Genomic DNA, 11,710 nt, shown 5'->3' on the forward strand with positions numbered 1-11,710 from the left:
GTTGGTGCTCCTTGGGTTAGTACCCTAAGCATTGTAATCAGTTTTACTTGTGAAGTTGGATTGAAGCAGTAGACTCCAACAACATTTCTTGTCGATTTTTTTCCCCACCATGGGTTTTCCTTGTATATTCTTATGTTATGAGTTTGTTCTCTTTGTGTGTGTGTGTGTTAATGTGGTATGTATCTCTTCTCATAGCTTTATGATTACTATTATTAAAGCCAAGATCATTTAGAAGTTATAGTTTTTGCTTACCACTGATTCACCCCCCTCTCTGTGGTCCATTGTGTTCCTTCATGCCTGTCCCTTCATCTCACATTAGTGAAGATGAATTTGTAATCCTTTCGTTTAATGAGGATGACTAAAATATTGAGCTAGATGGTACCAATTTTGAGTCAAATTCCATCCTTGTGCAAGGCCAAAAGGGAAAAATAAGTAGAGCATCCATTGTTTCTGTTTCTAATTTGGATTATTTTCCTTCCCATAATTATATGCCAGATAAGTCAGAACTTGCCTCAAAGAGGAATGATAGACCTCCCTTCTCTAATGACCTCAATATTAACTCTCTCATCCTTGGGATGGATAGAGAAAACTCTAATGATGTCCTGGCCATTGCCCGAGACTTTACTGTGGACAATTTCAAAATGTTTAAGTGGTTCTTCCATGAAATCAATAAAATCAATGTGAAACTTTGTGCAATGACCTATAAATAGGATAATTAGGGAACAAAACAATGGAGTGTTGACCAAAGGAGAGCAATTATTGATTTCATGCAGAAAACTATGAGCACAGTGAATGATCTTAAGAAATACTATGATAGCAAAATCATATTCTTGAAGGAGAAAATGAAAAAAGAGAATGATGGTAGACTCAAATAAGTGGAAACTAAATTGAAAAAAGTCAATGAAAACCTCATTTCCTTGGTGACATATAGCCACAAAATTGTGAAAAAATCTGCTAAAAGTATCAATACTATGGCTGGAAAGTCGGAAAGCCTACATCAAGAAGGAACCACGATTGATGTTGAAACCTTTGAGAAGAAGTAGGATGATACCTCATAGCCTTCTAAAAGAACCAGGGCCAATTTGAAGAAGTCCCCTAATCAAGAAATACAAGAATTGAAGAAGATCGCCCTCAACATGACACAACTAGAAGCTAAAGCAGTTGAGACCCTCAAAAATCTGAACTAGTTTTTCCTTTTTGATGTCTTTTTTGCGGTGCTTGGTTTTTTTGTGGTATTTTGTTATCTTTTGGTTGCTATCCTATTACGTGTTTTTATCTTTAAGTAGCTTTTTGTAATATGACATGTTAAATGGTTTAGGGTCCCTTCAAAACCTACTTGTTCCTTAATCAAAAACATTTTTAGGGTATAAATACAATTGTCAAATAAATAAAATATCAATATTTCTGTTGATAATGAGAATAATAAAGTATATGATTTTTATTATAATTAAAAAAATTATAGAGTCAAAATTAATGATTTAAAATGTCACATAATAAAGGATTGTTACTATCTTCTTTACACATAATTGTGATAGAGATGTTCATTTTCACATCTATTACAATTGATAATCTACTCTTAACTAAAATGTCATGATAAGGAATGACAAAATACAATCTAAAATACTAATATAAAAATTTGTTAAACAATTTATTTCAAAAAATTATATAATAAAAAAATTATTATTATTATAAAAAGAATCTTTTATTTTTTGTAAGAAATTACTCACCATCAAATTCAATCGCACTTTTGTCATCAACGACCTTTAAAAAGAATGGGAGGCTATCAAGTCATAGTTGCTTCAGAATGGAGATGAATTTTGCAATGGCTTATCTATTACTCAACACTCTATATGGTGATCTTTCATCATATTGTTACAACACAAGCCTCTAGTAGCTACTTCATAGATTCATCTCTAAGATCTATATTTTAGTGCTAATTCCACATGACTTTGTTGGCCTCAAGACATAGTGAGGTTGAATTAATGTTAGTGTGATAATCAAACCTACCAAGCTATAATTGAAGTTGTGCCCTTTCAACATATGCACAAAATATTGGTGCAATCCCTCAATCCTTGGGAAAAATACAAGAAGTGGTATATAATGCACCATTTCATAATTAGAATTTGTAGAAAGGATATAGGTGGTCATATCCTCACCTACCCATGATTCTAAAATTGAATGATATATTGTATTTATTATCCCCCAACTTCACCTACGCTAAAAAAAACTAGACAACTAGAAAGCTACTATGGAGCCTAACATTGTTCATTTTGCCTAATGTTTTCTCTACTAAGGTTCAATAATTGGCACCTATTTGATACAACTTTGCATTTTCAAATCTATATTTCTTTTTTGTGGGAAAATTAAAATCCATTTCCATATGTACTATCATTTTGCTTGTCCTTAAAATGATTGGCAATGGATTAATTGAATTTGTCTAGCCTCTAAGACTTGAATTGCTCACCTAATACAATGTCCTTTTGAGGGATGAATTCAAATTCTTGTTGAATTTTCCTAACTATGGCATGTTTTTAAACTAGAGATTATCTTTAACAATTGAATAGAGATGATCCTAACTTGCATAATAACACATGATAGTGAGGAGAAAGGTATGTTAGTCCTATAATTGACTTAAGCTTAGTTGATCTCATGAAAGAGAGAAAATATGAAGGTGTATTAAGGAGATTCATAACCAAAGGCTCTATTTCCAAGATTTTGAGACTTTTCTTGATAGCTTACCCTACACAAGTACTCTTTATGGGTAATAAATGCATCAAGGGCTAGGCTCATTCCATAATGACTTGGTATGAGGTAGTTTGGAAGATTTAAGATGACCAATTTTATTTCCATATGACTTAAAGGAGGTTTTCAACTTCAAAACCATGGAAAACACATATCCTATTATTTTGTGAAGGCAGTAAAATAGGTGTAGAACATGGACCAGGTATGTACGAGTTTGCATAGTAGATGTAGGGTAGTTTAGAATAATTCTAAGCTAATTTTAAGACTATCCAAATATCTTAGAGAAGTTCAAAAACTATGCTAGGATATAAGAGTCAAATGAGCAACAAACAAAGTGGATGATGTTGGAAAATGTCAAAATAGTTGAAGATGTACATCGAAAAGGACTCACCTTGAGCACCCAAATTAGGCCTAGACTAAGTCTTTTCAACATATATTTATAGTTTTTAGAAGATCCTAGATTCTCTCCCATGTGGGAATGAGAATGAACACCTAGGCTTAAGAAAAACTAGTTCTTGCTAGTTAAAAAAAGTAGTTTTTTTTTGCTCTACAATGGTTTGTAACTCAAAGAGCATAGTTTTAAATGAATATTTTAGATAAAATAGCCTTGTAACTCATATTTCATGAAGAAATGGAATAATTTTTAAACTTGCACTCAATTTGTACCATTTGAATCAATAAAAGTAAGCCATTTTGTTGATGATTTATAGCTTCAGTCGGATAAAATTAAATGTTAAATTGGCCTTAAGGCCTTCAACATTTAATAATATATATCATTATGTTATTTATTATTATTATTGTCAAATTGATTAGATAATAATAATTATTACTATATTTAATTAATAACATTATTATGTAACTTCGTGTTTAGTTAGTGTTTCGATTCTTTAATGAGTCGATACAGGTTTATCTAGCCACCTCTTCATGTTAAAGGGGCACGGCCCTTAAGGAAGTCCGTAGATATATTATTTAAGGATAACGTGATTTCCTTAGAATGGACGAAGGAGAATATAACAGATTGAAATACTAAATCAGTGAAAAGAACTACGTACGTGGAAGATATAAATTATCTATGTGAATCTATATATATATACATTGTAATCTACATCTATATCAGATTGAAAGCGAAAACTGTATTCTGATAATCACTTAGCAGTGAACCTAAATCAAACTGAAATTAAGTTCATTGTGTTCAATATTTAAAATATAAAATTACCTAATCATATAAATCTGATCCAAACTTAACATGGTATCAAAGCCAAGTTTCCTTCTATAAAGCCTAACTGCCTGAAGGAAGATCCAATTAAGATCAGATTGATATCTCCTTGAAAGTTTGTATTTTAAAATGACAAATGGAATTAGATTCAAAGACAGACTTGAAGGTGCCTCAAACTATGATTCATGGAAACTACGAATGATGTTGGTACTAAGGAAGAATGAGTTAAAAACAATAATAGAGAATCATTCTAAACCTGATGGAAAAGACGAACAGAGTCAGTGGGAAAAGAACAATATTAAAGCAATGGAGTTATTAGTAGATGGAGTAAAAAGTCATCTACTACCTATCATTACAAGGTTAGATTCTGCATATGACATGTTCAAAGCCTTGAAAGGCATGTTTGAGATTAACAACACGAGCAGAATCCTCACACTTAAAAATCAACTTTCTAATATTAAAATGAGTAAAGAAGAGACTATCACTTCATATTTTATGAGGATAACAGAATTAAGGAACCAGCTCTCATCAATTGGTCACATTTATGATAATAAGGAGCTAACTATGATAACTCTAAATGGGCTCCTTATCTCATGGGAAAACTTTAGACAAGGAGTTAGTGCTCGATCTAAAGTTCCCAAATTTGATAGACTAAAAGTTGTCTGCATTCAAGAAGAGTGTAACCTAATATCAAGAGGAATCATGAAACTCGTTGATGAAGATGTTCAAGTTCTAGTCTCTAGTTTGAAAAGGAAAAAGGACAAAAAGACATATGGTAATCGATCATTCAAGAATCCTAGAGACTCCTCTAAAGTACAATGTTTCATATGTGATGAATATGGCCACATTGCAAGAACTTGTCCTCTCAAACTTAAACTACAAGCGTCCCTTGCTGAAGTCAAAAATTCAGACGTATGTTCAGAAAAATATGTTCTCTAGAAGAAACTCAAGATACCTTGTGATTGAGAGGGAGCTTACTAATAAAGATTGAGCACTTCTGAGGTAAAATTGTAAATATTGATTATTATTATTAATACTAATAATTATTTTATGGGCCCTGTGTAAATCATACAGAAGTGATGACTTCCAAATGATTTCCACTTGTATTTTTTGAGGTTATTGGAAGGTGACGATCTTACAATAACTCAAGATTGTGGATAGAATCACCGACTGAGGCAATCCACACAAGAGCTTATGGATAGAATCGCCGATAGAGGCAATCCACACAAGAGCTCGTGGATAGAATCGCCGACTGAGGCAATCCAAGTAAGAGCTTGTGGATAGAATCGCCAACTGAGGCAATCCACACAAGAGCTCATGGATAGAATCGCCGACTGAGGCAATCCATGTGAGAGCTCATGGATAGAATTGCCAACTGAGGCAATCCACACAAAATCTTGTGGATAGAATCGCTGACTGAGGCAATCCACACAAGAGCTTATGGATAGAATCGCCGACAGAGGCAATCCACTCAAGAGTTTGTGAATAGAATCACCGACAGAGGCAATTCACATCTTGAAACTATGGTCCCAAGATAAGCATCATACGATTTATGAATATTTCTCCCAATATCTTTTATCCTCCCTAGCTAAGAGGGAGTGTTGATGATTTATAGCTTCAGTCGGATAAAATTAAATGTTAAATTGGCCTTAAGGCCTTCAACATTTAATAATATATATCATTATGTTATTTATTATTATTATTGTCAAATTGATTAGATAATAATAATTATTACTATATTTAATTAATAGCATTATTATGTAACTTCATTTTTAGTTAGTGTTTCGATTCTTTAATGAGCTGATACAGATTTATCTAGCCACCTCTTCATGTTAAAGGGACACGGCCCTTAAGGAAGTCTGTAGATATATTATTTAAGGATAACGTGATTTCCTTAGAATGGATGAAGGAGAATATAACAAATTGAAATACTAAATCAATGAAAAGAACTACGTACGTGGAAGATATAAATTATTTGTGTGAATATATATATATATATCAGATTGAAAGCGAAAACTGTATTCTGACAATTACTTAGCAGTGAACCTAAATCAGACTGAAATTAAGCTCATTGTGTTCAATATTTAAAATATAAAATTACCTAATCATATAAATCTGATCCAAACTTAACACATTTTACCTATTCAAGACTTCAAAATTATGTAGAATGATGAATGGTTGATCTTGATTGGTGATGAAATTATTTGATCCTGAACTTGTAGTCTCTTTCATTTTCCAATTTATAAAAAATATATACATTTGCAAACTTCATAGTTTGTGTATTTATCAAGTTTTATGTATGACTTTATTGTGAAAATACTCGTATGGGCTCATAAGAAGTCATCTTGGTTGTTCCTTCTAAATATTATCATAACTTTTAAACTTCTCTATAAATCACTCATGTGGAAATATATTAAATATTGAGTTGTGTATGTTGTGATGACCTTGTTGATCACATTGTGTATCTTTTCAATTAAGTACAAGTCCTACAAAGATTTGGTATATCACCTCACTTTGCAAGCTTTAGTTTATTTTTTCTATCATTTTCCTTGCAAATTATAGTAGGCCAGCTAGATTTTAGATGAAATACCAAGGGAACTAGAGATTTCTCTAAAGCATTATTTCCATCATAGTTCACCCACAACCTAGAATGGTCTCATTTTACACTAGGTAGTTGAGTTTCTCCAACTCAGCAAGTGTGCAAACCTCACTGATAACAAGTATCAAAAACATAAATTTGAATTACAAAAATGAGACTAACATGTTTCTTGGTACTCTACAAATTTACATAAAAAATCATTGGATTATTACAATAATCCACAAATATTACACACAAATTAATGCATAAAATATTACCTAGTTATCATAACTCAAAAATATTTAAAGAGAGTATTACATAAGAATACGATTTTTAACATTACAATATTTAACATGTTCTCATAAGGAAAATGAATTCTACTTATAACCTTTAAATTAAAGATTAAAAATCAATCATAAAATATAATTTTTTAAATATATATATTTAATGAATATTATTAAAAATTAACTAAAAAATAATTTTCAACAATATTATATTTAAATTTATTATAAAAATTAGATTCAAAGCATTACATGTATCCTATTAATACAACTATCATATAATTTAAATTAATATCAACATTTCTATTAATAATGAGAATAACAAAGTATTTATATTTTATTATAATTAATTTTTTATAAAAACTAGGCTTTAAACCAACCAGATTATTGAAGTTAATATCAAGTTTCTTTTTTTATTTTTTTTGGATAACCTTGTTGTATCCCCAAAGGCTACAGCAAGCGTTGGCCCCAAACAACTCAACCTAATGACCCTTGCCTTGGTCTTACATTTTGCCAAGTTTTGGGGTGTTGAAGAGGCGAATTGAGGCAAGACTAGTCCACCATAAGTAACAGTTGGGCCTAAACCAACCACATGCCAATTACCTGAGACAACGTGAATTGATCTTGGGACCTATAAGGGAAGAACCCAAAGCCCTTAACCAACTATGTTGCCCCTTCAGGCTTAATATCAAGTATTACAATAACTAACAAAAATTTAATAAATTTAATAATTTAAACACCACTTAATGAAAGGTTGTTACTACCATCTTTACAAGATTTTTATTACAATTAATTTATTTTTAAATAGTTTAATTATTCAAAAATGTTTCTTGATGAAGTTCAAATGGTACTACCATCTTTACACATAATAATAATAGAGGTGTCCATATTTACATCTATCATGATTGGCAATCTTTTTTTTTCTAAATATTGTTAAAATAGATGATGAAATATAATTTTAAATGTTAATATTAAAATTCTACATAATTTATTATTAAAATAAAATTGGCAACATTCATTTTGATAATTATTTCTTTTATTCTATTATATATTTTTTAGTATAAATTATGTAGCATTATTTGTATTAACATTTTAAGGTATAAATACAATTGTCAAATAAATAAAACATCAATATTTCTATTGATAATGAGAACAATAAAGTATATGGTTTTTATTATAATTAAAAAATTTAGAGTCAATGTTAATGATTTGAAATGTCACATAATAAAGGATTGTTACTATCTTCTTTACACGCAATTGTGATAGAGATGTCCATTTTTATATCTAATATGATTGACAATCTACTCTTACCTAAAATGTCATGATAATGAATGACAAAATATAATTTAAAATACTAATATAAAAATTTATTAAACAATTTATATCAAAAATATTATATAATAAAATAAAAATAATTATTATCAAAAGAAACTTGAATAATTTATTAAAAGAAACTTCTCACCATCAAATTCAATCGCACTTTTGTCACCAATTCCATATGACTTTGTTGGCCTCAAGCCAAAGCGAGTTTGACTTAATGTTAGTATGATAATCAAACCTACCAAGCTATAATTGAAGTTGTGTTGTTTCAACATATGCACAAAATCTTGGTGCAATCCCTCAATCCATGGCAAAAAGACTAGAAGTGGTATATAATGCACCATTTCATAATTACAATTTGAAGAAAGGATATAAGTGGCTCTCTCTTGATTCTAAAACTAAATGATATATTGTCTTTACTATCCCCCAACTTCATCTAGGCTGAAAAAATAGACAACTAGGAAGCTACTATGGAGCATAACATTGTTCATTTTGCCTAATGTTTGCTCTATTAAGGTTCAACAATCGGCACCTATTTGATACAACTTTGTATTTTCAAATCTAATTTATTTTTTGTGGGTAAATTAGAAACCCCTTTCCATATGTACTAATATTATGCTTGTGCTCAAAATGATTGGCAATGGATTCATTAAATTTTTCTAGCCTCTAAGACTTGAATTTCTCACCCAACACAATGTCCTTTTGAGGGATGAAGTAAAATTATTGTTGAGTTTTCTTAACTATGGCATGTTTTTAAAATAGAGATTCTCTTTCACATTTGGAAAGATTAAAATTATGTCTATTTTGCTAATTCTACTATGGATATAAATTTTACTATTCACTTTGATATCTAATATGCCCATGTAGATTCAAATTCAAGCCAATAAAATTTTGTTGAATCAACAAGGGAGCACCCCCTTCTTTATGGCCCATAATCCATCATTGTCATGTTCCTATATTAGATTCCTCATTTGAATTAGAGGAATAGCCACTCGGAACCCTCACACTACAACCCACAAAGTCGTCAAAAAGTCAAAAGTCCACCTCCATCACCACGAACAAGACAACATTCTAAATATGGATAACCTCTTCCAAATGGGGTGGTCTCAAACTCCACAACCTCTCAATACAGTGGGCGGGCCCCTCCTAATTAAGGCAAATTGATTTGGTTGACACTTGTTATTTTTTTCATTGATATTTGTTCAAATCAAACAAAAGAAGATCTTGAGGAAGGTGAAATTGTTGTCCATATTTGATGGAAACTAATAGATAGTAACAAGTAAAATACCAAATAGACAATACCGTTCTCTTAATACTACCATTGCCCCGACAACTCAATTATATTGGCAACCGGCTAATCTCCACACAAAATGACACTCCTCCAATAATTTAAATCGACATAACATAATAATTTTTCATCGAATTTTTAAGATTTTAACAACATTACAGAAATAGAAAATGAAGATTAGAATGATAAAAATCACATAAAAATTCATCTCACTTTACAAAACCACATAACATAATAAAATTTTCTAAAAGTTGAATCCCATAAAAGTTTCCTAGTTAAGTATTTAAACTTAAAACAATATAAATAGTGGCGTCAGTATGATGATAGCAAGCAAGAAGAAATTGAGTATGCAAACATCATGCATAATAAAAGGTAGGTAATCCAGTTGAAATACTCGTAGAATTCTACAGCAATATATTGGTCGGCTATGTAGCAAATTTCTAGGTGTTTTCTTGAAACTCCAACCGGCCCACAAACATACAGAGATCAGAACTTATCCATCCGACATAAGTACAGTGAGCATCCCGTCAATGTTGACATAAGTACGTTTCAATTCAACAAAATCATAAACCCAGATCTGATACAACATCTATATCACATGAAATCATTGCTGTTTAGAAAGAGAAAAAGAGAAGGAAAAAATAGAGACTGTAAGACAATAACACTTCACAAATACCAATAATATGATTAGATCATTCTATTAGAAAGTAATAGCTCTGATAACAAAGGATATACAGCTTCAACTGCTACAACTATTACTACAATATTTCATATGATGATTGAGAGTGTTCAGATGTTGATAAATAGATCAGTGAGATCACAGCAGCACTCATCGAACAACCAGCAGCAACACAGAGCCGATAAGCTGCAGTTGCACCATCCATCATTACCATTCTATGTTACTTATCATTTATAAATAAAAAATGACGTTTCATGTTTCCATATCAGATAACAAAATAAAATAAACTCGTCCATAATATACAATCTTATATAGAAAAAACAAAATAAGCTGGCCAATTATGTACAATCTTTTATAGAAAAAGCAAAGTAAACTCGTGGGTGATATACAATTTTCTATAGAAGAAACAGCAATGCAAAGTGAAAGCTAGAGGTTAGTGCTTTCATAACGAATAGCAAAACAAACTCATAGATGATATAAAATAGTCGAAAGAGAGTTTGATGGGTACCATGCTTTGATGTCTCTTGAATTGGAAGAAGCTTTCTTCTTCTTGTTGTAGTACTCAGCAGGGGGCAGTGCTGCTTTCTCATTCGTTGTATTGCTGGGATAGCCTGTCATCAATACAAACATGCATTTTGATCAGAACAATTTCACAACTTAGAGTGTGTTGTTTAAGTTGAAATGAATCGAAACGATTCAAAGAAAGACAAATTCATTTACCCTGAGGAGGGGGAGGGGGGAGGGGGAGGGGAAGGGGGAAGATGCAGAGATGTTTCTATGCTTTTCTCCTCCATTGTTGTTGTAATTGTCAATCTCCTCTCCTTCCTCTGTTATTTCTACCCACTCTGCAAGAGGCATTATTGAGATTGACAATGAGAGGCAATGCAAAGGCCACCATGCAATGAAGATATGCTCTGATAATGGCCATGGTAGACTACTTTGCCTGAGCTAGTCTTGAATTCATGATGAATTGAGTTGTTGGATTGAGGCATGCCAAACATCCACTTTGTGAAGCGAAGTTGTAGGGCCCATTTGTGGGTAGTTGCATGGATCCACCATCTCTTGCGAGTGCATTAGAATGATGGCTGTTCCTTCTCATGGCTTATCTTCACTCAGAACATATTTTATGAATAAATGTCCTTCAATGCAAGGCCCTTATTGTCAAATCTGCCATGAAGATTCCATGGAAACTATGTGACAGTTGTCATTTGAAAATTCCCTCTAGTTAAATTATAGAACTTGTTGTCGCCAATTCCATGAGCAGAAACTTTCAAAACCAAGTTGGCAAGTAAATTATTATGCCCGATATGCTTGTCCTAACTAAAAGATTGGGTAGAAATTAAGCTTGGATAATTATGAATAATCAAAATTCAAAGCTTCTTTATATGATTTAAATAAACATAGTTTTATCATGTGTGTACCTTACATTTTTCTTATTGGTTTGTATTTGATTTAATATGTGTTTACAATGAATATGATTTGAATTAATTTTGATTCTAGATCGTGTATTATTCAAAAATATCTTATTTCAATTAGATATAACCTCTCAAGCACTACAAATATTTTAATTTACAATTGCTTTACACTTTCTTATCTTTTAGAACAT

The 11,710-nt window shown here is 31.3% G+C and overlaps 1 protein-coding gene across 1 annotated transcript; it reads right to left on the reverse strand.

The window, feature by feature from the left end:
- Positions 1–10,096: 10,096 nt before the first annotated feature.
- Positions 10,097–11,009, reverse strand: LOC131073091 (uncharacterized). The gene is made up of 3 exons (XM_058009454.2): positions 10,825–11,009; positions 10,613–10,715; positions 10,097–10,290 (listed from the first exon to the last, which is right to left on the reverse strand). Exons 1-3 carry the CDS (start codon positions 10,960–10,962, stop codon positions 10,184–10,186), a joined length of 348 nt encoding a protein of 115 aa, XP_057865437.2. The 5' UTR covers positions 10,963–11,009; the 3' UTR covers positions 10,097–10,183.
- Positions 11,010–11,710: the final 701 nt, after the last annotated feature.

This window comes from Cryptomeria japonica, chromosome 7, assembly GCF_030272615.1.
Source record: "Cryptomeria japonica chromosome 7, Sugi_1.0, whole genome shotgun sequence".
Lineage (NCBI taxonomy): Eukaryota > Viridiplantae > Streptophyta > Pinopsida > Cupressales > Cupressaceae > Cryptomeria > Cryptomeria japonica.

What these genes read in the sequence shown, in the direction of transcription:
- LOC131073091 (XM_058009454.2), bottom strand. Translation starts at nt 10,962, where the DNA reads ATGCCTCTTGCAGAGTGGGTAGAAATAACAGAGGAAGGAGAGGAGATT. An exon ending in CCCCCCTCCCCCTCCTCAGG is followed by an intron (nt 10,716 to 10,824) that starts GTAAATGAATTT and finishes TATTGATGACAG; the next exon opens with GCTATCCCAGCAATACAACG. An exon ending in TCAAGAGACATCAAAGCATG is followed by an intron (nt 10,291 to 10,612) that starts GTACCCATCAAA and finishes GTGCAACTGCAG; the next exon opens with CTTATCGGCTCTGTGTTGCT.